Below are 26,872 nucleotides of genomic sequence, written 5' to 3' on the forward strand. Positions count from 1 at the left end.
TACAAAAAATACAAAGTGTTAAATAACAAGCAATGCCTGTTTTTTGATGCGAAAATTTAATTCATTCTGTAACTTGAGGAACAGAAATATAATAATGACAAAAACTTGAATTTAATGACTTGTGCAAAAAAAGCTAAAAAGTTATATTTTTCTCCCATAAATAGAAGATCGAAAATTCCATTAAAAGAATAATGTTTGAGGTTTTTATATCCACGGTTGAAAATATCAAAAACACTATTTATTCTTATTAAACGATGATTTGAAAAACAACCTCAGATTTTCCCGTTGTGATTATGTTTTGTTGAAAATGTTTGAAAGGAGATTGCAGAAGAAAACGGAGAAGATGACAAAATTCAACAGAAGTGTGAAGACGACCGTGAAAGAAAGAAAAACTACAAACAAACAAAAAAAAAAAAAGACAAAAAAATTATGGTGAAGTTGGAATGTTGGAAGGAGGCAGAATTAAAAAAATATGGGGCAAAATATTTTTCTTCAGGCATTTTCATCGAAAAATTATGCACTTTAAATTGACTTTTTGATTCCAAAAAACACAATAAAAATGGATTAATTTTTTGAAATACGTTTGAGGAAGCCAAACATAATGTAACTATATAAATGATGTTTTTTTCAAATATAAAAATCAAATTCATTTTGAAATCTGAGAAAGCGAAATAAAGTTATGAGTGAAACAATTTTTTCATGCTTTGTGCATAAAAAGCTTGAAAGTCCATATTTTCCCCCATATTATTGGTACATTATTAACAACAAAAAAGGATTCTTAAAAACAAAGAATATAGAATAACAAAAAATGAAGTTCATCAATAATAATAAATTTTGGGCAAATAATAAATCTCTTGAAACATTTCGAATAAAGCATCAAACAGTTTGTCACAATTGAAACATTAGTAATTTTGGAATCAGAATGTTTTCAGAAACAATCGGTTGTTTTTTAATTGTTCAAGACAGCGTGAAAGACAACTTCAAATAAAAATTAAGAATTTTCAAATGATATTTCTGATTATGAATTTGAGAGCGTTTGAAAAAAGAAATTTGATGATGATACCGTGCCACTTTCATTTAATGCATAAAAATTATTTCTAAAAGTTGGATCAGGATGAACAAATAAACAAACAATCAATCAATCAAAAAATAAATTAATAAAAATAAAAATATATATATATAAATTTGCAAATAATGAAAAAGATAATTTTGAAACATCTGCAACATTATTGAAAAAGATATTTTCAGAAATTCTTTAAATTATCAAACAAAAGATATAGAAATTAATGCTGAATTTTATTCTTATCACCAATAATTTCTCTGTTTTAATGTGTTAATAATTTATTCGTTTTTCATGTTAATAATAAACAGTTTGAGATTTCTTTAGTATTCTTTTCAATTCAACTTGGAGAAAACTATGTGCTTTGTTTTTTTGAGAAAATTCATTCAAAGCACGTGAAATTCTCTTTAGTGATTAAAAAGAAACTTTTAATAAACTGTGGAGAACTCATTAGCATGTGTTTTATGAAATGTAAATTTGCAAAAGTTAAGAATCTGATTTTTTGCAGAACAACGAAAAATGGATACACAGCTTTAAATCATATACAACACAGTTTCTCTTTGTGGGTAAAAAACAAGAAAAAAAATCTCAAAGCAAATATTTCCATTTCAATGAGAATGACAAGATAAACATTCATGAAATCAATACATAGAAATATTCGCAATACATACACACCTTCCACAATGGAACGGGAAAATTGCAGAATGAAATGATGATGGATAATGATGATGGATGATGAATGAGAAACAATTCTTCAATAAAAGCTTCGAAAAAAAGGTGATTGATTAACTGCAAAACAGAAAAGAAAATTCAAAGCAAAAAACTCAAATATAACAGCAACGTTCATTCGTTTGTTTAAACCTCCTGCATCCCCAACGCACATATCCAGCAGCGCCATTTCATCACCAAATTCTTTGCTAATCCTATTGCTCTCCTACCAAGAAACCAATTCACAGCTCGAGCTGCTTCCACGCTTTTCCACTTCGCTCGCATACTCCATATCAATCGCATCAGAAACAGTCACAATCGTTGCTCCCTTCGGAAACCGCTGGATGAACCCCCGCTTCAGCACTGCAAGTGTCGGCCGCTCATTTTTCTGTTGAGATAAGCACTTTTCCATCACTTCTTCCATCTCCGCACTGCATCCCACTCTCATCCGCGGTCTCTCCCCATTCACAATCTTCTCACCAGCCGTTACAGCTTCATATTCTCCAAATGGAATATCAAGCGTCAGACACTCCCACAGCATCATCCCAATCGTGAATGCAACAGTCTTCTTCGTCGCATGCTTCTTCCCTCCATTCAACAGCTCCGGTGCCATCCACCTCAGGCATTCCTTCCTGTTGTCATCCTCATCCTCAAACGCAGATGAGGGTAGAGAATCTCCGTCATCATTATCATCACTTGCTGATGTCACAACAGTTGATGTTGAGATGGAAGAAGAGTCTGAGTCATCAGACGAGAAGTCTGAATGCATCACGATGCAGATCACCATATGCTCGGAGAATAGAACAATGTGAGGACTCAGACTGGACAATGATTGGAGTTTGTTTTCCATCTCACCAAACGAGTGGAGTGCTCCATTCGCCACCCAGAACAGGATTTGGGCAGCTGTCACTTCCCTCTCTTCCAAAGAGCTAATAGGCATCTCCTTTGTCTTATTTCTTCCATGCAGCAGCATGAACAATGAATCCCTCAGATCCACAATCAGCTTCTCATGAGGAGAAGAACAGGCCATTGCATCCACCAAATTCGACATTGACGAGGTGGTTGGGCACAGATCCTCCCCTCGAACAAATGTCGTGTCTGTATCTGAAGTATCTGTGGATGAAATGGATGGTGATGGTGTTCTTTTCCTTGCCTCTTCTTCTTCAACCTTTTCCAATGCCCATTCTGGGATCTTGTCTGAATCTCTCCCCAGAATGTATTCAGTTGAGCCACTCTCACTCAATAAATGCTCTGATGACTCCGAGTGTCTCAAACTTTTCTCATACACTCTCTTCTTCATCCTTTCATCGTTCTTCTTCTCAGCTTCCCTCTCTGCTCTTCTCCACTGCTCCTCAGGTGACATCTCCATCGTCACCATTTCAAATGCCTTCGGATCTTTCTTCACCGTATCATTCACAATCTCTTCTAATTCTTCTGTTCTTCTCTTTTGCTTTCTCCATCTAACTGCCAATATTATTGACACAACAAGTACAATCAACAACATCACAACTAATAAAACGATCACAATCAATGCCCTCGATGATTTTCCTTCCTTTCCTTCCTCAACAATCCTTTCATCTCCTTTTGATTCAATCTCACTTCTATTCTTTAGAACAATATGATTCGTGGAGCATGGTTTGTCTGACTTTCCAAACAGGACAAAACATTCCACAGATGATTCCTCCGAAGCCTTCGAAATAGTTGATGATGAGATTAATCCGATTGCTGTGCTCTCATTGATGTATCCTTCTTGATGAAACTGATACGTCTCAACTAATTCTGAATCATTCCTTGTAACAACAATCCTGAACAAAAGGTTGCAAGGCAAAAGAAGGGTTCCTTTGAATGTCAACATTGTTTTCTCTTTTCCCCCTCCTGCTTCTTCTTCAACTGCCACTGAATTGAGTGTTGGCAAGAAGAATGGAGATTCCCGCTCTCCAGCTATTCCAGACAAAGCACATCCTCCATCCAGAATCCACAGTGAGGTGTTGTCTTTCACTCCATCTCCTCCTTTCAGACTGACAACATTCAGTGTGCCATTCCCGCTGCATGCAATGTTCCTTCGTGCTGACCGATATTCCGTAATAGACGCACCGTTGCCAGTAAACTCTCCTTTCTCGATTGTGGTGCTCCCTCCACAAATCGTCATCCCTCCACTTGAAGCATTCCCAATCGTCGTGTATCTGACATGTGCTGACGTGTTGCCAAAATCAACAACAGATCCATTCCATTTGCACAATTCTTCGTATATCTTATTTGCATGCTCCAATTCTTCATTGGATGTGAAACCACTCAGAACACACGATTCCACGCAGCAATCCTTGCTTGACGAAACAGAAATTATGCTGCCAGCTCTTATCAACGAGCTGCAGCTCGAATAAGAGCAATTCAACATTCGCACTGCAATTCCTTTGCATTTCACAGAAAATACAGATGGTTTTTCAGAAGTCTGAGTGATGTTGCAGAATTGCGAAAGAGAAACTGAAATGTTTCTGCCATCCCCATCGCCATTCTCTTGATCATTCTCTTGATGGTTTGCAGAATTAGCTTCACAGATAGTACTGCCACTGATAAGAGTGATGTTGTTTGCTTCGATCCGCTCTCCAACAACAGATCCTCCAGAGTACTCAATAACCGAATCCAGCTTCAGGTTGCTCACAAGCAATCGATCGATTTCCAACAACCCGGTTTCGCACAGCAGCAAAGAAGGCACATTCGAACAGTCAATCCCTTCTTTCGGACTGAATGAGCGTGTCTGAATGGACACACTTCCTGAGCATAGCTTCATCAGATGCAGATGAGACGATGGGAAAGAAGAAGCAAATTCAAAGCTCAGCAACTCCAGTTCAACGAATTGCTGTGCTTCTATCACCCAACTTCGACTGCTCCCTGACAAACCAGAAAACCACACTTTCGCTTGTTTCTTTGATTTCGAAACAACACACACATCTTTCAGATCCAACTCACTTCCTATCTCCCCAGCTCCATCCACACGAATGCGCATATCATCGCTCGCTGCAAGATGCGTCAAACCATATTCAATTGAATAGCATGGATCTTTTACTGTCCCGCATTTCTTGATATCCTTCCCTCCTTTCCCTTCAATCGATGAAACAACAATCGTCTCTGATTGGTAAATCAAAATGAAATCCATCGGATCCATTGCTTCTGAACTTTCTGAGTCAACCCCAAATATCGCGTTGTATCGCACAAATTCGCTCTCCCTCAAGTCCAGCTTGAACAGCGTCTCGTTGATCTGTCTCGAGATGTTCCAGCACTCAACGAAAATGTCTCTCCCTTCCTTTCCGCTGTTCGAGTCAAACTCGTCCCTCTCAAACAGCATTCCCAGCTCCCCTGAATACTTCAGCGCCAGATACAATCCCCCTCCTCGACCCATCGTCACAGAGCATCCACACTGAATAACCTTCGAATTCACCACTCGGATCATGCTTTCATTGCTTAGGTCAGCAAAAATTGCTCCCCCTTTCGCTGAAGCACCTGCTGCACACACTTCAAGCACGCTGTTGTTAATCTCCACATCAGTCGTCAGCGTTGTCGGTACAGTCAGCACACTCGCTCCACCAGCCAGTCGTGTCACTCGTTGGATTGATGAGTCCCTCAACTTCAGATAACTCTCTCGATTTCCTTCGCTCTGCAGGGGTTCTTCCATCGCAATCACCGAACCATCCTCCATCACGATGCCGAACACATTCACATCAACAATGTTGCACTGGCAGATGCTCGCCACATCCATCACATTGCTTTTCATCCGGCTCACCTCAATATACAGCCCTGACACATTCAGACTCCCCGATTTCATGTGAAGAAACATGATATCTTTGCACAGTGACGACGAAGCTGCAATCGAAAGAAGCGAACAAAGCGTTATGCAAATCGATCCCTTGCCACTTTCTATGAGCAGCATCCTTCCATTCGCACTGCCATCAATCGTGAAGTTCATCATCCGAAACGAAAGCTGCTTTTCATTCCCAAAATACGCCTTTCCATCTTCCGCTATTTTGTTCTTGAACAGCAGAATCCCATGCTTCATCTCCGCTTCCTCATCCTGCTCGCTTCTCACAACAAATTCTGAGAGATCGTAGCTCTCCTGCAATTCTGCTGTTCCTTCAATAATCATTTCTCCAACTTGCCCAGAATTGTCAGCATGTTCAACACCCTTCCAAAATGTGCCGCATGGAATTATCTCGCTTCCACACCCAGCAACATCGTGGCCAGTGCTCGATATGTAAACTGACCAGCTCGAATACTCAATCAGAAATACAAACAAACTGACTTCTTCAAACACCAAGTCACTCCCCACAAAAGCGTTCTCATCATCTTTCATCGAAGAATACTCAAAATCAAAAGCACCATTCTTCACTGTTACATTCAAGTCCGAAGCTTTCATGAAATTGTTCTTTCCAATTGCTGCCACATTCGATTCAAATGATACCTTTTCCAGCAAATAGCAATTCTCTGAATCATCCGAAAAATCGAGGAACATTCCCCCTCCCTTTGCGCCATCTTCCTTTGCATTACAACCATTCATGCTCGAGTTGAAGATCTTCAGCTCGTCTCTTCCTTCCATCATACAACTCATAAACCCACCATCTCCTTCCTCCCCGATGCATCCTTTAATGGTGCAATTATTAATTTCCGCTTTCAAACAGTCAGCAACTTCCACATTGCTGCAAACAGCGGAAGCGCACTCCTCGAACGAAACAGTTGACAAAATTATTGAATTCATTCGCTCCACTTTGATGACTCCTGACTTTGTCGCATTGATTCCCCTCACATTTGCCTTTTCCATCAAAAGAGAGCCTCCTTGCGCACAGCACAATCCTCCATTCCCTTCAAACTGCAGATTATTCATTTCTGTCCCATCCACATGCACTGACCCTCCTGTCGAGTGAATAATCAACAAATTTGTCACAAGCACAGGCACAGCTTCTGAAAAGCCATCAAAAATGCAATCAATGATATCCAACTCTCCACAGCCAATAGTTATCAATTCTGGGTTGTTTGACACCCCAGGCAGCTCAAACAATATCTTGCTGAACACAACGTTCAGATCATTTGCTCCATTTGTCTGCTCAAAGTGGCCGTTTTCCTTCACAGAAAGCACAGACTTCTCTTCGCAGCCTTGTATCCTCAGCGACAAGCCAATTCGCTTGATCTCACTTTCCACAACAACCGATCGCACAATGAACATCCTCGTCTGAACGGCTGCCATCTTCCCAAAACCCTCATCCATCGTCAGGCAAGGCAACACTTCTGTCCCACACCTCTCCATCCTCGTCCCAAGCTCGGTGTCAACATACATCGTCTGCTCATCATACACAAACAGATATTTTCTCATTGACTCATCCACTTTGTGTGTGCTCACATCGTCAAACACCCACATGTCTGCCTCGCCCATTTCCTTTTCCGCTGACCCTGCAAATAAACCAGGCTCAACAACAAATCGTGGTGTTGGGCACACAAGATAGAGGTTTCGGCCCTTCTGTGCTCCATTCTCCGAAAACACAATTTTCTTCAATGAATACACACAATTTGTCGCTTCCAGTGTCACAAACAGTCCTCCCCCAAACCCATTTTCTGCACAGACTTTGCTCTCTGAAACCGTGTTGTTGTCAAAAACAAATGACCCGCTGCTTTCCACAGCAACAAACAAGCTCCCGCCTTTCATCCCTCCTTCTGTGATGTTGTTTGACAGAAACGAACAATCGCTGATGTTCATCAAATTTCCTTCACAAACTCTCCCAGCAATCACTCCTCCACACCCTGCGCCTCTGCTCACCCCTGAAAATGTGCTGTTCTCCAGATTCAACACACTCACTCCACTCACTTCAAAAAGCGCACATGCTGGCTCTTCACTCATGCAGAATTCCGAATTACCAACAGACAACTTCCCAATGTTTCTGATTTGCACCAACCCAGACTCCAGATTTGTTGTTGTGTTTTCAAAATGGCAAGAGGCCATCTTCAGTTCAATCTTGGCTCCACCTCTTGCATCAAAATCCAAGAGCTGCTTCATTTCTAAAGATAAGTCCTTGAATGTGACACCTTCAAGGCTGATTTTTCCTCCAACCCCACGCATCACACAAAAGCCAATTTTGCTGTTGGAATTCGCATTCGCAAAGAACGAGCAGTTTTCCAAGGATAGTTCTGATTGAGTGCATTTCATTAGCGATTCGGTGCTTGAACCCAAACTCGATGGAATAACAAACGAAATATTGCTCATCAACGTCTTCGCCATTGCCGTCACCAAACTGCTGCTCTCTTTTGCCTCTTCCACTCCAATTTCTATTTCTGTCGATGCAGCTTCGCAATATATGTTCCATTCAGAATCTTTCAAAACCAGATATTCCTTCCATAGAAACCCGCATTTCAGGACAAAAGTCTGCTTCACAAAGTCTGATCGCTTTGATGCTGCAAACGCAATTGTGCTGCACGGATAGTTGCGATATCCGCACACATCAAAGTCAAAGTTATTGTCTCCGCCAACATAAGCCAGCGAAGTCACATCCACAAGATAAAAATACAAAGGAATCGGGTAATCGCGATTTCCTCCCTCAAATCCCATAAACTCCTCTTCTGTCTGCTCCCCCTGTGGTATCTCGAACTGCAGGAAATTACTCTCCAGTGCTGTGCGAATGTCCGGAACATCCATAAAAAACTTGCTTCCTTTCCAAGCACGGCAGCTCACAAAGCTCAGCTCTTTTAGCAATATTCCAGAAGATTCTGAGCCAATACAAAGAAATATGCCTCCACCTTTCCCTTGTGCAGCTGGCTTTTCTGATGCCAAACAACTTTCAAACAAAGTGTTTGATTCATTTCCGATTCTCACCTCGCTCGTCGCGCTTGCTTCAATGTTGATTGCTCCTCCACTCCCATTTCCTGTCTCACAATCCCTAAATGTGCAGTTGTTGATTGCCAAGATGCCTTGTCTGCCCATCTGCCACCCAATCACCCCTCCTCCTTCCCCTCCACTTCGTTTGACTTCACAAAAGGTGCAGGCATCCAGTGTCAGTTTCTGCTCCTCATTTTCGGACACTGCTGACGAATCAAACGAAAATACCGAAACTCCCGAAAGGAAGAACCTTTCAGCAGAAATGCCTGAAAGTGTGGCAATCCCTCCTGTTCCAGAAACAAGCAGCGATGCAGTGAAAGGAGTGGATAATGTGTGATCTGCTGATGGTGCAATCAAAATTTCACTGATATCAAGAACACCCCCTCTGGAAACGGCAAACAACGAAATATCTCTTCTCTCATTTGAATGCTCAATCGAAAACGTGCTTGCTTCCAAATGGCCATTCGCTGCTACGAACAGCGATGATCCTGATACAGATGTGGTGGATAAAATTGTGTTCCTCTTGTCTTCTCCAGAAATAACAATATCTCTGTTCGCAGCTTCTATAAACTGCGGGTCAAATGAACTTTCCAGCAAGACTAATTTGCATGAGGCCATTCCATCAAGACGTGTGTTCAGTGTGTAGTCAATGGTCTTGCAGGCTGAAGATCTTTGCAATCCGCAATATTCCACCAGCAATCCTCCTGAGCATGCAAAAAGAGTCAATCCATCGAGAATCCAATCCTTTTTGTATGAAAACTCATTATTACTTGTGCGCCAGCACACTCTCTGCTCAGAAGGATTAGACGTGTAGCATTCAAATAAAGCAGAATCTGAAATTTTGTCTTTTTGATCATCTATGAAAACATCATGCCCTTGAGCATCGGAAGATGAACAATAACAATCTTGAAATTGAAAGAATGAACATAATTTTTGAGAACCTTCTTTAACAAAAAGTGGTTCTAATGACAATCCACCCCCTTGAAAAGAAGCTGTGCATTTGTAAAAAATACAGCTTTTGGAAACTGTGCGAACATCTGGAGCAGGACGAAAGCAAAGCCCACCACCAGTTCTTTCTGCCACAGAACAGGTAACAAACGAACAGTTATTAATCACAGTGTATTCGATTTTTTCTGCCTCTCCCTGAAAAGATATTGGAGTTTGCAACCTCACATGAAGCCCTCCTCCACTGTATGTGGAATTGCATTCCATAAAAAAACAATTGGAAACAAGACAAAAATTACTGATATTTTGCGTATAAAGCCCTCCGCCATCGAATGAAGTTGCCTCACATTTGACAAATGAACTGTTTGCCACACTCAAATATGAATTCGAAGCAGCATATATTGCACCTCCGTATTCACTGGCATGGCAACTGATGAATGTGCAAAAATTAACAGTTAACTCCACAGCGCTCGTTTTTATTGAAATTGCGCCTCCACGGTCTCCAGTTGAGTCTGTCCATTCACACCAAGCAAATGTGTTCATCCCAGAGCTGAGAGATGTCTGCCTCGAGGGCCTTTGTGGATTTCCCTCTGATCCGTTGATATTGACATTCGAAGTGCGCCGGCACAGTGAAAATGAATTGTTGAGAAAATGAAACCTTGGCTTGTGCTCAGAATTGATTGACTGTGTAATTCCCCCATCAAACGCATCATACACACATCCAAACAAACAGCTCTCGAAAGAGCATGCCTGTGAAAATGCACAAAGCGCCTGCTGTGAATGCAGTGCTGATGACGACACATTCCTGAAAGTTGCACCTTCAACAGAAACATGGGCAATCGATGGAGGCAAAAACGGCACAGACAAATGAATAAAATCCGCAAAAGTGCACAATGCAATGGAAAGCTCGCTCGACAGCGCCAAATGCTCGTACGAAAGTGGAGAAGCCAAAAGCGGAAACTGTTGAGCATGTTGACGAAGATTGAAAGAAACATTGCACAGCTGCACATTTCCATCAAAGCTGAGCATTGGCGAGTCGTCGGCCTTTCCCACAACATCTATCGCACAAGACGATGCGCTGACAAAAGAATTCGCTCTGACCCTGACAAGGGACTCTTTTCCTGCCACCATAAATGTTGTGAAACATATTTGTGTCGAAGCATTTTGCAAAGAGAAAGATGCAGACACCGAGCTCTGCTAGCATAACCCACACAATAAATAATAACGAGGAAAAAAGCTATGATTTTCAAAGCAAGCAACAGAGCACAAACCTCAGCCAAGCAATATTCATTAATATTTGATTGCTTCCTTCGAAGGGACTCCTCACTGAAAATATTCTTGCAGTCCTCTGCGGCACATAAATAGACCAGCAGTTCAAAACACATTTTGAATTTCATATCTTTTGTGTTCAAGCAAAAGTCTCGTTCAACAATAAAAATAGGGTTGAAAGTTTAAATGAGGAGTAAGGCAAATAAAATCCCGACAATAGAAATTAAAAAGAAGCTTAAATCTATCCAATGTATATTTTTGCTGAAAAGTTTGTCAAAAGCCTTGAAAATCAAAACGAAACAATCAATAAATATTGTTATATGTATGATCTGGAAAAATCTTAAATCCTAAATTGTTTTATGAATTGTTCTCAAGTCCACATGCACTGTTTTATTGCTGTTGAATTTGAAATGTGCAATAATTTTCTTTATAATTCTATATTGCAATAACTTTTCTATATTTTTATTTAATTTTTTTTTTGAAAAAAAGGAATATTTTAATTCTTCTTATGTATTGTTTCTTGATAAAGCCAAGAATAAATTTTATAATTTAATAATGACATCAGTGAAAAAAAACGGTTTTGACGAAAAAACATCTATGAAAAAACATGTAAGAGTTATCTTTTTGCAACGGCCACAATTCTCAAAAAATGAAGTATCAAATAGGGTGATTTATTAACCCGAATATTTTTTTGAAAACCCGAATAAAAAATAAACAAATTTATTTTTGTGTATTGTGTATTGATTTCGTTTTTTAAAAAATATTAATAATAAATATAATCAACAAGCTCTCGTTTGACAATTTTTCGAGTATTTCTTTCTTTTTTTTCATCATCAGAAAAATCATCATTTAAAATTTTCAATGGGTCGAATTTTCTTTTTTTCGGTTTTTCATCTTCAAACAAAGCCTTTTCAATTTCTTCATTATCTTTTTCTTCATTTTTTGACTCTTTTCTTTCATCCTTTTCTTTTTTCCATTCTATTAAAAATTCTTCATCGGTAATTAATTTTCCAAAATAATCAAACCTTTTTGTTCTTTTCTTCAGAGTGACAGAAGGTTCTTTTGGCAGCTTCGCTAACACTTCGTGCCACTGATGTGACAGTACTCCGCTCTTCGCAAATGATGATTTGATTGTAGAAGGCAACAAAGAAGTTTGTAAAGCTTGTGGAAGCACATCAGCGAGCGCTTCTCGTCGCAAAACAACAGAAGAAGAAGAAGGCGCTTCATAATTAGCATTTATTGTCTTTTTAAAAACAGCAAACACCCCACGATCCAACGGCTGTGCGATGTGAGTGGTGTGGGGTACGAAGGTGACCACATCTATTGAAGAATCGGCGAACTTCTTCCACAAGTCAGGCTGCGCTCTCGAAGAATGAGAATCAAGAAGGAGAAGGCAACGTTCATCTTTCTTCTTCAAAGTTTCTCTTCTTTGTGTGATCCCTGGAAGCAACACTTCTTCAGCATATTTGAGGAATAGCGCTTCAGTCATCCAGCCTTCATTTTCACCCCAAACATCTAACTGCGAACTCAGAACAAGGCGCAGTTCATCTGGCAGTTTCCGACAAGGCCACAGAACGACGCTTTTTAGGGAGTAGCCATCAGCTGCAGCTGCAACGACGAGAGTTGAATTCGGCATGTTCATTGGTGTTTTGGAGAAACCGGCAGGCATGTCGGAAGGATGGAAAACAAGAGAAGAGAAAGAATCAGAGAGTCGGAGAGAAGATTCATCAATATTAAAGATGAGAGAGTTAGAATAATGATGTTGATCATGAAGGTTTTGTAGAAGAGTGAAAAATGGAAGAAGAGTTTGTTGGTTTGATGCGGAGAGCCTTTGGATGTCGACATTTCGAGGATGAGAAGCTTTGAGATCGGGGTTCCTTTTTGTGTACTGATAAGGATATGCTTTCGAAATGTTCACTTCTTCATCTTCTTCGTCGAAGTCGTCTTTTTTCCTATCATTGATAACAGTGTTCATCTGAATATATAAAAAATAGATAAATACAATAAATTAAAAATTGTAACAAACTAATTTCCTCATTTGCGCAGCATTGTAACTTGTCCCACTTTCACATTCGATTTTTAGCACTCCAAATATAGTTTCCTTTTCTTCCTGATTGAATAATTCTGGTCTTCCATTTTTCCCTGCCTTCCTTCCTTTTTCCACAGCAGTAACTGCCCTATCAATTGCCGAACGAGTAAATTCCTTCATGTTCGCAGCATCAGCAACCCGAGCTTCTCCATTAGAAATAATTGTTGCAACACGCTCTAATCTACTTTCAATATGTCGATATTGGAAGGATCTCATTAAACTTCTAATTTTCTTTAATCCTTGTTGTCTTTTGATTTCCACAACACTCATTTAAAAATATTTTTTGGTTATGATCATTTTTTTTATTTTAAAAAATTTTTTTTTTGAAATGAAAAAAAAATCAAAAAAAATTTTTCAATCAAATTCTAACTTAGTCAGCCCCGTTGCTATTACCTAATCTCCTCAGGGGAGGCACCAATCAGAGATGGAGGAGCTAACCCCCCCATCTCCCCCCCCATCAGAGATTAGGTATAGTAATTTGATCTTAATTTCTGACTTCTGACTTTTCCTTATATACTCAAAACAATTAATAAAATATGAAAAGTGGGTTGATTAAACTTATTAATAAAAAAAATGTTCGGGTTAAAAAAAATATTCGGGTTAATAAATCACCCTAAATCGTTCACAGAAAATAATTCAAAATACAATGGTTGCTTATAAACAAATAAAATAATTTCTGTAATAAAAGAAAAAAGAAAAAGAAAAGAAAAAGAAAATAACAATCTATTAGAAATAACAAAATAAACAGAAAAGCTTTCTTCAATTCATCACATAAATAAACAAATGTTGTTTATTTCTCCTTTTGTAAAAAAATAATATAGAAATGAAAAAAGAACCTAGATTCTCCTTTTTTCCTCAACCATGTAGCCTCAAAGATGTGCTCTTTGGATCAGAAATCTGATCGCTTCTTTCATATTCAGGCCTCACACACGCAGGATGAGGCGACTGAATCATTCCAGGTGCATCTTCTCCTTTGTCAGAACATGCTTTGCTTCCTTTTTTGACACCACTTCCATTCCCTTCCAACCCTGCCAGCCTCTCCTTCCCATCCCCATTCTCATCCTCATTCTTATCCTCCTTTCCATTCTCCCTCTGCTTCTCTTGCTCTCTCTCAGCCTCCCTCATTTGCCTCCTCGCCATCCTCTCCTTCTTTTCTCTCTGCGGAATGACACAGACACAGCAGCATATCAGCACAACCACTGCCACCAGCGCCACAGCCACCAGCGCCGCCATCAGAAATACCACAATGAACTCGCTGTTGAGCACCGTCAGCACTTCAATCAGCTCGTCTTGCACAGCACTCTGCACCGTGTCTGTCACTCGCGGAGACTCCGAAAGCGACTTCGTGCCGGCAAACTGCTTCTTCTCCAGCTGCCCCGACCATCCAGCATCAATCCCAACATCGTTGCCTCCCAAAGCACCCCCGCTGCAGTGCTGGAACTTTGATAGGACAACATACACTTTTCCTTTGTTGGCGTTTCTGTGTGAATGTTTGTCTTGTTGCTGTGTGTATGAATGTTGCTCAGATTGATCGGATGTTCCTTCTTTGGAGGTAGAAAACAATGAATAGAAAGAAGATTTTGATTGCTCAGTCGCTCTTTTATCAGGAGGATTCTGAACTGTTCCTTTGATTTTCTTGTATTTTGCACCAGAAGGAAATGCATCTTTGTTCATTTGATGTTCTATGATAGCATCTCGATCATCAGAAATAAAGTCATCCTTGCAATTTCCATCATCATTTAATGCCTCACACACCATTTTCTCCTCTTCCTCCCAATTACTTCACTCCATTTCCATATGGCCAGCAGGAACCGCAACATTCTCAAACAATATTCCTCCACCTGCTCCTTCCCCTGCCTCGCAATGGCTCCACTGGCACTCTCTGCACTCGAGCCCTGCCTCTTCCTGCGCATGGCCGATCTACAAGCCACCGCCTCCAATTTCTGCAGTGCATTTTGTGAAGGACACAAATGAGATAAAAGGCAGAGTGGCTCCGCGGTGTGTGGTGAGGGCATATGGATCGATCGGCTTTTCGTAAGAAGATGGAGATGTTGGAAGACTGACGTCTGGATTTGCAGTGGAACTGGTGAATGGCTGGTGAAATGGATCATTGTGGAGTGATGAATGAGTAGTGGATGATGAAAAAGTGGATGAAAAGGAAAATGAAGAAGAAGAAAAAGAAGAAGAAGAAGATGCCTTTGAGGATGATGTTGATGAAATGGGATGATGAATTCCTTTGTTCTTATCTTCTCCGCCTCCTTTCTCTGTGTCCATGTGAAACGTGAGAAGCACATCCGATTCCAGCAGCAAGGAAGACACCGAAGACAAAGAAGAGAGCAGCTGCATTTGTGCTACTGACTTTGGCTCCACAGACAGCACCGCCACACCACCACCACGAGCAGCAGAGCATCGCACAAACGATGTCATCAGCAGTTCGCCTGGTCCATTGAACACACACCCGCCACCCGCTGCTGACGCACAGCAGCGGCGAAAAGTGCAGTTGGAAGTGAACAGATACGGACAGTGGCGGACAAAGGACTCATCGAGATCAGGAAGCCGAATAGATGCCGCAGGATGAGTCTCGAAAGCTGATGAGCCGGATTCAGATTTGTGGTTGAGATGAAAGCTTTTCTGGTTCTCGGAAAATAAATGCCTTCTCAATGAGGTCGAATATTTTGGTGCAGTATTTGAAGATGATGAATGTGAAGAAGGAGAAGAAGGAGATAAAGGAGAAGATAAATATGGCTGTTGAAATGAGTTCGAATAAGATCCCTGAGCTTTTGCAGCAAACACTCCCCCACCCATGCCGCTTGGAGATTTCGTTGCCAGGCAGTTTACAAACTCTGATTCTGTCAACACAAGCACTCCGCTTCCAACAAAGCACAATGCACCGCCATTATCATCACTCTCACAATTCAAAAATGAGCAATATGCGAACGATGCGTTTGTGTTTAGCGCCTGCCTTTTGTGGTATGTTGTTCCTGAGCGCTTAATGGTCATATTGGCTGAATGAAAAGTTCCACATTGAAGGCCTCCAGTGATTCCTCCTGTCATTGCATCAATAAAGCTATCGATTTCACAGTTGCACAAATAATATTCCAATGAATGAAAAGATCAAATATCTCAAAACATATCTGAAAAAATAAAGTGAATTGAAAACACAAAGACTTCAGAAAAAGCGCCATATCAGCAACATGAAGAACTTTAACAGTTTTGTCCAAATTTGCAAAAAGACTCTCACTAAGTCTGACAGAAGAAACAGTAATTATTTGAATTGAAGAAAGAGAAAAATTGCTTTTTAAAGGTTTTTTCCAAATAATAAAAAGGTTATTTGAATAAAAATATATAAAACGATATGGGGAAAGAATGTGAAGCTTTCATTTGCATTTAATAAATCAAGTTTTAGGCTTTGAAGATCTCGATAAATGTTCTTTTTCTTTCAAATAAATAGCAAGAAAAAACCTTTTGTTTGGGTTGAAAATACATAATTTGTTTTACAATCTCTTTCATTATTTTTCTTTCTCCCTCATCGTGCTTCCAATCATCCAAAATCTAAGTCGATTATCCTTCATTGAAAAGGAAAAACTTCAACGTCAATCAATCGATTTCTTATTCATCTCTCTTTGTTATGTTTTCTTTTGTTATTTCAAAAATGAACAAAAATTACTAATTTTTTCATTTTGCTCGAATAATTCGATATGAATATTTGAAAACATCAAACATAGCCATATTACTCAAAATAGTTATAAAATATAAATAAATTTTGAAAAATTTGTTCATTATTGATAGCTTCCCCCATTATTGGATCATCGAAAAAACATCAAATAGACAAAATGAGTTTCGACATGAATGAGAAAGAGGTTAGCTTAAATATTTTTCTCTCCTTCGTTTTTCAGACGTTGGCATATTTAAACAATTTTTATTTCAATGAATTGGTTGAACAATTATCGGCAATGTTTCATATTGTATTCACGAATCTTCGTTGAAAATTCAGGGTTCAACTCTGACAAAAATGTTTTTAGGTTAGCAAATCGTGAGAACTTTTATTTATTGAACCTTATTTTATGTTGAATTTTGAAGAAATGTATTCACGATTTGTCAGCTGCTCTTTTGATCAAATTCAGACAATATGTGAAATGAAATTGTTGATGGACAAAATGGAAAAGAGAGAATTTATGATATTTTTTCAGTTGAAAAATTTAATGAAATTGACAAATTGATTGAAGAAAAGAGATTATCTCAAGGAAACTCCATTTTGCTATTGAAGAACGTTGGATATTGTAATGTGAAGAAAATGATATGGAATGAAAAAATTGATTCTTCTTCATTGCGTGAAAGAATAATGAAAATGATTATTGATGAAGAGAATAAAAAAGAAGAGAAGAATGAAAAGCTGTTAATTGATCTTTGCGAATGTTTTCTTTGTTTAAGTAATTATTTCGATTATTTTTATGAAGGGCCGTCAGAATTAATTTCAATTTGTGTAACGAATCTTTTAATAGCTGCCTCGCACAAAAATGAAGATGAAGAAACTCGAGCAGAAGTTGAAATTGCAATTGTAATTTTGAGTAAAATTGAAAGGCATTATGTGTGTATTCCGTACCTTTTTTTGCATAAAGCAATATTTTAAATGTACAAATGTATTGATAATAAAATAGAATAGAGATAGCGAACTTTTATTGTGCAAGATTACAGAAATTATGAAATATCATCAAGAACATCGCAACCTCTCTCATCTTGCATATCAAGCTGCTTGGAGAATTCTAACAAGAAGATCGTTTTTTGATCCAAAAATTCAGATTATAATTGATGATGACCTTCATTTTGTGAGTGAGACCATAAGAGAACTTGTCGATTTAACCAGATACGTGAATTGGTTCGAAAAGAAAAAAGAGGAGAATTTGTCAAAAAATATTTGGATCATTGAAAGATGGGGTTTTTCCCTGTGTAATACATATGCTCACTGCAAATTCAACAGAAACGAATTCGTTGAGCTATTTTCCTGCATTGCGAATATGTGCAAATTGTCAAAGATGAACTATAGAGACCTACGATCACAATATATATATATTTTATATATTATCTTCGAAAGAAGAGAGGCGAATGTTGAAGATCTTTTGAAAGGTGGTGCTGTTGAAGTTTGCTTGGATGAAATCTGCTGGCCAACATTGGAGAATGATCCAACATGGAGTTGTCTTAGCATATTCATGTTTATTTCCAAAGAATTGAGTGGAATGAGTTATTTGAATTCAGAAGAAACTAACAATTCAAAAAGGAAGATTATTAAAAGAAGGATGTTCGAAAAAATGGAGGAAGAAGGATTTGAAGATTTAATGATAAGTTTTCAAGAAATCTTGAGCTTCCCAAGCCCACTTCGTATTTCCAGAAATTTCATCAACTCATCAGATTATTTTGTATGGAAATGAATTCCTTGCAACTTTCCAATTCCTTTTTGATAATAAGATTTCCAAAAAATGACATTATAAAAAGAAAATAAAAACCTGGAGTATTTCAGTTTTTAATTTTCAAATTATTTTTTCATCATTTTAATTTATTTGACATTTTAATTTTTATTTTAATTTTTATTTTTGGATGTCTCAAAAATGATAAAATACTTTCCAAGCATTTGAATGTGATTATTTGAAGCTTCTTGTTAGTTTTTATGGTTTCAAAACAAGTTTATTGTTTGTTAAATGTTTGTTTGAGATTTTATAATTTCATTTATGAAAAAAAAACAGAGATTTGTTTGAACTTTTTCTTGTTTCTTCTCATTATAAGTTGAACATTATAATGTCAAAATAATATAGTTTGATTATTGAATTACGAAAAAGTTTAAAAAATGGTGGATGGAACAAAATTCAAAAAGGAAGATATTTTTTCCCATTTTATTAATGTTGATGATCCTTTTTGAAATCATAAAATTTTCCAATGAATGGATTTCAGTCAAAACCGGACAAAAACTCATCGAATATAATCAATATCGTTTATCGTTTCATTTTTCTATGATAAAAAAATTTTCCTTTTTCCATTCATTTTTCATTTCATATAATCAAAGGACTAAATATATATAATCGCATTCAAAAATTTCTGTGTGTAATTTTAACAATGAATTAATGATTTTTTGATCAACATTCTCCCTTTTCGATAATTCAGAGAAAATGTTTCAATTTGTCCAAATAATGTTAACTCATAACTTAAATAGTAATAACTTTTAAAAAATATTTTTTTGTGAAGAATTTTCAAAAATGGAGAAAAGCGACATTAAATCATGAAAATTATTTTTGAAATCATCACTTTTTTCGGGATGTTTGTCATTTTGAAAATTCATTGTCATTTGGGGGAAAATATGGACTTTCAAGCTTTTTTTTGCATAAAGCACAAAATAATTGCTTTTCTCATAACTTTATATCGCTTTCTCTTATTACAAAATTATTTCGATTTTCATATCTGTAAACAAACATCATTGATATAATAACACAATGTTTTGTGATCTCACATATGTATGAAAAAAGAAACCAATTTTTTCCATTTTTTTGATAATAAAAAGTTAATCAAAAGCTCATAATTTTTCAATGAAAAATGCCTGAAGTCAAATATTTTGTTTCATTTGTTAAATAATTGTAGTTCAAATTGAAAATGTTCATCAATCGTTTCAAGAGTCATTGTTTAACAAAAAAAGAAAAAAAAAAGGAAAAGGCATCATTTAACAGATCTTTTTTCAGTGTTCATTTGGGGCAAAATATTTTATTTCAGGCATTTTCATTGAAAAATTATACATTTTCTATTAACTTTTTTTGATCAAAAAACATTATAAAAATGGTTCCATTTTTTTGACATTCGTGAAATATTGGAAAACTTTATATTTTGATTTCTACGAAACCTGTAAACAGATAAGAAAAACAAAAATTTTTTGAAATCCGATAAAGTTTAAAAATGTAATAAGCGAAACAATTTTTTCACGTTTTGTGCACAAAAAGCTTGAAAGTCAATATTTTACACCATTTAAGACTATTCATATCAAAAATTCAATCAAAAATTATTGATTGAAAAAATATGGTTTCAAAAATAATCATTCAATTAATGAAAAGAAAAATAAATTATTGTGATTATTCTGTGAAAATTCACATTGCTTATTATCACAATCGGATATGATCACATAAAGTTGTGCTAAACCTGTTGAAATAATAGCTAGTTTTGACTGAATAATGTTGTTTTTTTCATAAAAAATTTGGAATTTCATTAAAGCGCTAATTGGATGGATTTTATTATTTGAACAATCATTAGAAACGAAGGCTTTTCAATAAATGGTCATTATGAAATTTTCTTTTTTATCAGAAAAATCTTTTCAATTTTCGAAAAATGCGAGGTTTTTTTTTTTTTTTTTTTTTTTTTTTTTTTTTTTTTTTTTTTTTTTTTTTTTTTGATAAATCGCAAATTATTATATTTCAGGTTCAAAGATATTTTTTCTTTTTTTCCTTGAATTCTTTCAATCGATGTGCCAAATATGATTTTGACCCACATCATTGAATATTGGATTTTTTTATTTGTGTCAGTTTGCATGAAGGCTCTTTTTGACAGATCAATTTCAAGAATTTTAGGAATACATCAAATTCCATGGAACCTGAAAATTTAACATTTGCAATTTATCAGAAATTACAACACGTATTTGAATTTATCCTTGTTTGCTTCTTAAAACCCCATGAATGCTTTCAACAAAGCTTTTGAATGTATTCTCTTTCAAAAGTTTATTTTTTTCTCCACAAGACATTTTTCACCCACAAACCAGAATTGAATAATAAGAAAAACATTTAATATTTATTCTCATAAAAAATTTTGTCATCAGAAAAAAAATTGGGGCTTTCTTGATCAAACAAAGAATTTTGTTAATTATTCTTGGGATTGATTGAAAGCTAGATATTTCAACTATTCTAGCAAATGGATACAAAAATACCCGTTGCATCTGTCAATCATATTTTTCAACAAATTGACAATTCTATTGTTTCTTCTTCATTTACAACAACTGCAACAAGTTTGTTCGTATCCTCTCATTCGGATGGGTTGAATCGTTTTATAAAGAAAGTTAAAGTGTGATTTAATAAAATATGTATTGTAAAAATCTTTCATCTCATCAATTTTTTAAAGATAATTGTTTCAAATAAAATGCCTCCTGACCAATTTCTTACAAATCAGATTGATACCCTGCATAGCAAAATTCAAGAACTTCCAACTCCTTTCGCTTGCGATCAAATTTTGAAAACTATTTCTCAAACCATAAAAACTTTGTTACTCATTCAGCAGTTTGTAAATACTTTTTATTGAATGTTAATGAATTCATTTGGTTTTTTAGGCATCGCAAAGATGCATCAGATGCACATCCTAATCAAGCAATAGGTGAAAATCTTCAAATTCAACCAACACCAATCTCTTCTACTCAATCTTCAGATTCGTTACCTGGAACTTCATCTCCAGGAAGTTCAAAGTTCGTGCAAAATATGCCACCACAAAAGTCTTTGGAGCAGATGATATCTCAACAGAGCTCTGAAAAGAGAAGTTCCTTTTTCTCACCAGCTCAGGCAAACAAACCGCAGTATCAGTCGCGCTTTGTTGCACCTTCCGCGAATAAAGCAGCAACCCCACATCAGTTTCAATCAAGATTCATAGCGCCACCAACCCCATTTGCTGCTCTCCCACAGCCTGTGCCAGGCACCCAGTCGTCGCAGCTGATACAGCAAGCTCAGCAGCTCCCTGTTCAAAGCCCTTCAGCTGCCTCTCCATGTCCTCCCTCTGCAACTGCTTCTCCTGCCCAGCAATCCAAAGACACTGGCATTTCATCTGCAATTCTCGCTGCTGCTGAGTCTCGTTCGCTTGCTGTTGCAAATGGATACCCTTCTGCAACAGAAGCTAACAATCTTTCCTCTTCTTCTCTTACTTCTCTTTCTTCTTCTGCTTCTTCTGCTTCTTCTTCTTCTTCTGCAACAACTGCTTCTATTTCCAATGCAATTGCTTCTTCCTCCTTATCCTCATCATCCTCATCCTCTTCTCTTTCATCATCATCTCCTTCCCCCTCTTCCTCCTTTCCCCCCTCTTCCTCTTCCTCTTCCTTCTCCTCATCCTCTTCTTCCTCTTCCTCCTCTTCTTCTTCCAGAGTCATCGACACCCCATCGTTTGACGTGCAGTCCCCACTCATGACTCCCTCAGCTGTGCCTCCGTCGCATCTCCCGCCTTCTTCCTTCACTCCAACTGCCCCTTCGCCTTCTCTCCATTGTGTCACCCCGTCTTCCTCTGCCTGCCCTTCAGCTTCACCTTCAGCTTCACCTTCTCCTGCTCCTGCTTTCTCCACAACACACCAGGACTCTCTTGCTGCTTTGGATGCTTCAACTGCTTCAGCTGCAAATTCTTCTTCTTCCTATCAAAACACTTCCTTTTCCTCTTCTTCCTCCTCCTCCTCCTCATCATCATCATCATCAATGGATGCAAATGCTTCTTCTCCTCCCACTCCACTCACTTCTTCTGGATATAACTCACCCCATGTCTTCTCCTCAACAATTTCTTCTTCTTCTTCTCCTTCTCTTTTTCTTTCCTCCTCAACTTCCTCTTCCTCTTTATCTAAACTCCAACCTCTATCTCAACATCAATCTCAATCTCATACACCTTCTCCTTCTTCTCCTTCTCCTTCTCCTTCTCCCTCTCCTTCCCCTTCACCCTCTCCTTCTTCTCCCTTTCCTTCATCTTCTTCTTCTCACCCTCTTCTCCAAAACAACCCACAATCAAATCTCTTCCAAAAAGCAGAATCTGTTTTGCCGGCAGCCGATGCGCCGCTTTCGCTGCTGCCGCGTGTTTTGCCGGCAGGTGCAAGAATTACTCCGAATGCGAAAGAAAGAGAGAAATGGAGGAAGATGATGATGAAGGAGAAATTGGAAGGAGAAGGAGGAGAAGAGGGAGAAGGAGAAGAAGGAGAAGAAGGAGAAGAGGGAAAAAAAGAAGGAAATGAAAGAAATAATAATAATAATAATAATAGTAACAATAACAGTAATAATAACAGAAATGAATTCAATGAAATGCAAACGATGGAAGAAGCCAACAAACAGAAAGAGAAGCAGAGAAAGGAAAAAATGGCAAGGGCGCTGAACAGAAGGTGTTGTGTGACATTTCAACAGACTTCACTGAAAAGAAGCAGAATGTATGAAAACAGAGTGAATGAGAAATTATCACAGAGAAGAGGAAAAGAAGAAAATGAGGAGGAGGAGGAGGAGGAGAAGGAGAAGGAGAAGGAGAAGGAGAAGGAGAAGGAGAAGGAGAAGGAGAAGGAGAAGGAGAAGGAGAAGGAAAAGGAGAAGGAGGAAGAGGAAGAGGAAGAAGAAGAAGAAGAGGAAGAGGAAGAGGAAGGAGGGAGAAGAGGAAGAAGAAATGAAGAAGGAAATGAAGAAATGAATAGAGAAATAAAAGAAAATGCTGTTAAAAGCAATAAATTGAACAATAGACAATTAGATGCAATTGTGAAGGAAGTTGATAGAAATGCGATTTCTTCTTCTTCTTCTTCTTCTTCTTCTTCTTCTTCTTCTTCTTCTTCCTCTTCTTCTTCTTCTTCTTCCTCTTCTTCTTCTTCTTCTTCCTCTTCTTCCTCTTCCTCCTCCTCCTCCTCCTCCTCCTCCTCCTCCTCCTCCTCTTCTTCTTCTTCTTTTGATGAAGGAGAAAATGACTTCTCTTTGTTTCAGTCTTTTAGTCGCTCCATGTTTTATCCATTTGATATCACATTTTCACCTTCTTCTTCTCTTTCTTCCTCCTCTTCTCTTTCTCCTTCTCTTTCTTCTCCTTCTCTTTCTTCTTCGATTTCATCATCGTTATCATCATCTTCTTCTTCCTCTGCTTCTTCTTCTTCCTCTTCCTCTTCTTCTTCCATATTTTCTTCCATTCTTTCTCCCTTTTCTTCCTCTTCATTTCCTTTCTCTTATTCTTATCCAAACACCACAATCACACAACACATCACTCTTCGTCCACAACTTAATTCTTCTTCTCTTTCTTCTTCTTCCCCTTCTTCGTATTCTTCTTCTTCATCGTCAGCTTCTTCACCTTCTTCGTATTCTTCCTCCACCTCCTCCCCCTCTTCTTCTTCTTCTTCTGATAATTCATCATCTTCAGTCACTTCAACAGAGTTATCATCAACAGCATCTTCTTCTTCTTCTCCAAAAGAAAACAATCTGAACAACAATATCTCATCTGAATCACAGTCATCCTCTTCTTCCTCTTCTTCCTCTTCTTCTTCTTCTTCTCCTCTTTCTCTCCTCTCTGACAAGCAGCAGATGCTCCGCCGCGCCAAAAAGCTTCAAAAAGACGAGCTGCAACAGATACAGCACAAAATAAGAGCAGCCAAATCGTTCGAAGAGAGAGAAAGAAGAAGGAAGAGAAGAGAAGAGAAGAGGAAACAGAGGGAAATCGAATGGGCAGAGCGGATTGAGCGAGAAAAGAAGGCGAGTGCGATGTGGGAGAGGGAGAGGAGGAGGGAAGAAGGGGAGATGAAGAAGAGAGTGCAGGAGATAGCGGCGAAGGGAGGAGCAGAGGGAAGAAGAAGAAGAAGAGGTGAGGAAGAAGAAGAAGAAGAAGAAGAAAATGATGTTAATGATTGGAATGAAGGAGAAAGAGGAGGAGGAGAAAGAGAAGAAGGAGGAATATTGAGAAAGCGATCGTTTGGATGGAATGGGTTGAGAAACATAAATTCTTCCTCTTCTTCTTCCTCTTCTTCCTCTCTCTCTTCATCATCACCATCACCATCTTCTTATTCTTCCTCTTCTCCTTCTTTCTCTTCCACCTCTTGCTATGCCTTCTTCAACAACAGCAGCGATCACAACAGACACCAAAGAGATTTAGACAGCGCAAGATTTGCGATGAAAGAGAGAAAAAGAAGAGAAGACGAGCAAATCAAGAGTTATACTGAAGAGTTGGGAAGAAGAATAGAGAAGAAGATGGCAGAGGAGAAGAAGAGGCAGGAGAAGGAGGCAGAAGAGAAGCGGAAAGCAAACGATGCGAAGAAGAGCATGCAGATGGCAGCATTGAGCTCAATCTTTGACACAGATGATGATGATGATGGTGATGATGATTACGACAAAGATGATGAAGGAGAAAGAGAAGAAGAAGAAGATGATGATGATAGAGACGAAGGAAGAAAAGGAAGAGAAAGAGAAAGAGGCAAAGCTCGTCCAAAAAGAATATTTCAAACAAAAATTGGCTCGCTGCTTTCGTTTGAAGGAGTGCGCGGTGAAACAAAAGGAAGAATTCTTCAATCGCCTTCTTCTTCTTCCTTTTCTTCTTCTTCTTCTTCTTCTTCTATTTCATCTTCATCTTCATCTTCGTCTCCTTCTCCTTCTCCTTCTCTTTCATTTTCTCATTCTCTTTCTCATTCAACCCCTCTTCCTCTTCCTCTTCCCATTTCTTCTTCCTCCTCCTCCTCTTCTTCTTCTTCCCTCTCCTCCTCTTCCTTCTCTTCTTCTCTTTCTTCTTCTTCTTCCCTTTCTTCTTCTTCTTCTTCTTCTTCTCTCTCCTCTTCTCCTTCTCCTTCTTCCTCTCCCCCTCTCATCGCACTGACTGCTGCCATGAACTCCCCCTCTTCAACTCCCTTCCGATCTTCTCATCTTCCCACACCTTCTCCCGTTTTCTCTCCTGCTTTCGCTTCTGTCCTTTCTTCGCCTTCTGTCGCACCTTCCCCTATTTTCGCAGTTCCGCTGGTGCCTTCTTCGGGTTCTTCTTCTTCTTCTTCAATTTCTTCTTCTTTTTCAAATTCTTTGTCTTCTTCTTTATCTTCCTCCTCCTCTTCTTCTTTATCTTCCATTTCTTCTTCTTCCTTTTCATCTTCTCCTTCTCCATCTCCTTCTTCTCCTTCTCCCTCTGGCTTTGTCTCAGCAAGCGTCTCTTTAGCGTCATTCACAGGCACTCTTTCTACAATGGCTCCAACAGACATCAGAAGTGCATTGGATTTGGCGATGGGGAATAAAGAAGAAGAAGAAGAAGAAGAAGAAGGGAGAGGAAGAGGAGGAGGAGAAGGAGGAGGAGGAAGAAGAGAAAGAGGAAGAGAAGGAAGAAGAGAAGGAAGAGAAGGGAGAGGAAGAGGAGAAAGAGAAAGAGAAAGAGAAAGGAGAAGAGGAGGAGAAGGAGAAAATGGAATATGGAAGGAGCAAGAGAGACAAGGAAGAAGAGGAAGAAAGAATGAGAGGGAGGAAGTGAATGAAAATGTTGAAGATGAGGAAGAAGAAGCAGAAGAATATGAAGAATATGAAGAAGAAGATGAGGAATATGAAGAAGAAGAAGAAGAAGAAGACACAAGACATAGAAGGAGGGCAGGAACGAGAGGGGAAGGGAGGAGAAAGGGAGAGAAAAGGGGAAATGAAATAGCAGCGGAGCATCTGTTTAATTGGATGGATAACGATCTTTGAAAAGTGAAAAAAAAATTGAGAGAAAAAAAAAACCATTTTTAATTTAATTTAATTTAATTTATTTTTAATTTGTGTTGTTTGATTTTGGGTGTAACTCAAAAAGAAAAGAAAAGAAAAATAAAATAAAATAAAATAAAATAAAATGCTGTATTTGAAACGAGGCTGTATGATTCATTTGTTCTATTTCAGACTGAACTTTTTTATTTATTGTTTATTTATTTATTTATTTATTTATTTTTTATTTCAAAATTTTGAATTTTTTTGATAAAAATTCCGAGTGATTTTCATTCATTTGCAACATTTTTTCTTGGTTTTCCAAGATTAAACATCTTTTTGTGTGTTTATGTTGAAATTTAAATGTGAAAAAAAAAAGTTGATATTTTGTGATTTCTTTATCTAATTTTAATTTGTTTCTTTTTATTTGCTGTTTGAAATGTCTTTGAATTCTGATATTTTGCTTTTTCTATTTTTGCCTTTTCTTTTTCTATCTTTTGTCTTTTTATCTTTTTCTTTCTATTTCTTTT

At 38.0% G+C, this 26,872-nt stretch overlaps 5 protein-coding genes across 5 annotated transcripts; 2 read left to right on the forward strand and 3 right to left on the reverse strand.

Annotated features, from left to right (window-relative positions):
- Positions 1-1,520: 1,520 nt before the first annotated feature.
- Positions 1,521-10,697, reverse strand: MONOS_11150 (putative Protein tyrosine and serine/threonine kinase; the record flags this gene model as incomplete). Its single annotated transcript, XM_067863656.1, has 1 exon — positions 1,521-10,697. The coding sequence occupies one exon, from the start codon at positions 10,695-10,697 to the stop codon at positions 1,995-1,997; it is 8,703 nt and encodes a 2,900-aa protein (XP_067725281.1). The 3' UTR covers positions 1,521-1,994.
- A 3,082-nt stretch (positions 10,698-13,779) lies between these two features.
- On the reverse strand, positions 13,780-14,598 carry MONOS_10759 (uncharacterized protein; the record flags this gene model as incomplete). Its single annotated transcript, XM_067863236.1, has 1 exon — positions 13,780-14,598. One exon carries the CDS (start codon positions 14,596-14,598, stop codon positions 13,780-13,782), a length of 819 nt encoding a protein of 272 aa, XP_067725282.1.
- A 246-nt stretch (positions 14,599-14,844) lies between these two features.
- MONOS_10760 (uncharacterized protein) lies at positions 14,845-15,978 on the reverse strand (the record flags this gene model as incomplete). Its single annotated transcript, XM_067863238.1, has 1 exon — positions 14,845-15,978. The coding sequence occupies one exon, from the start codon at positions 15,976-15,978 to the stop codon at positions 14,845-14,847; it is 1,134 nt and encodes a 377-aa protein (XP_067725283.1).
- A 760-nt stretch (positions 15,979-16,738) lies between these two features.
- MONOS_17743 (uncharacterized protein) lies at positions 16,739-18,673 on the forward strand. The gene is made up of 3 exons (XM_067870693.1): positions 16,739-16,784; positions 16,919-17,512; positions 17,583-18,673. The coding sequence occupies exons 2-3, from the start codon at positions 17,219-17,221 to the stop codon at positions 18,348-18,350; spliced, it is 1,062 nt and encodes a 353-aa protein (XP_067725284.1). The 5' UTR covers positions 16,739-16,784; positions 16,919-17,218; the 3' UTR covers positions 18,351-18,673.
- A 2,411-nt stretch (positions 18,674-21,084) lies between these two features.
- On the forward strand, positions 21,085-26,481 carry MONOS_10761fu10762 (uncharacterized protein; the record flags this gene model as incomplete). Its single annotated transcript, XM_067863239.1, has 2 exons — positions 21,085-21,221; positions 21,272-26,481. 2 exons carry the CDS (start codon positions 21,085-21,087, stop codon positions 26,346-26,348), a joined length of 5,214 nt encoding a protein of 1,737 aa, XP_067725285.1. The 3' UTR covers positions 26,349-26,481.
- Between the last annotated feature and the right edge of the window lie 391 nt (positions 26,482-26,872).

Source organism: Monocercomonoides exilis, assembly GCF_001643675.1.
Source record: "Monocercomonoides exilis strain PA203 chromosome Unknown scaffold29-1213020, whole genome shotgun sequence".
NCBI lineage: Eukaryota > Preaxostyla > Oxymonadida > Polymastigidae > Monocercomonoides > Monocercomonoides exilis.

Excerpts from the sequence above, each read along its gene's own strand:
- MONOS_17743 (XM_067870693.1), top strand. The coding sequence starts at position 17,219 with ATGATATGGAATGAAAAAATTGATTCTTCTTCATTGCGTGAAAGAATA. Across the intron at positions 17,513-17,582 it reads GTAAAATTGAAAGGCATTAT|AATAGAGATAGCGAACTTTT; the intron begins GTGTGTATTCCG and ends ATAATAAAATAG.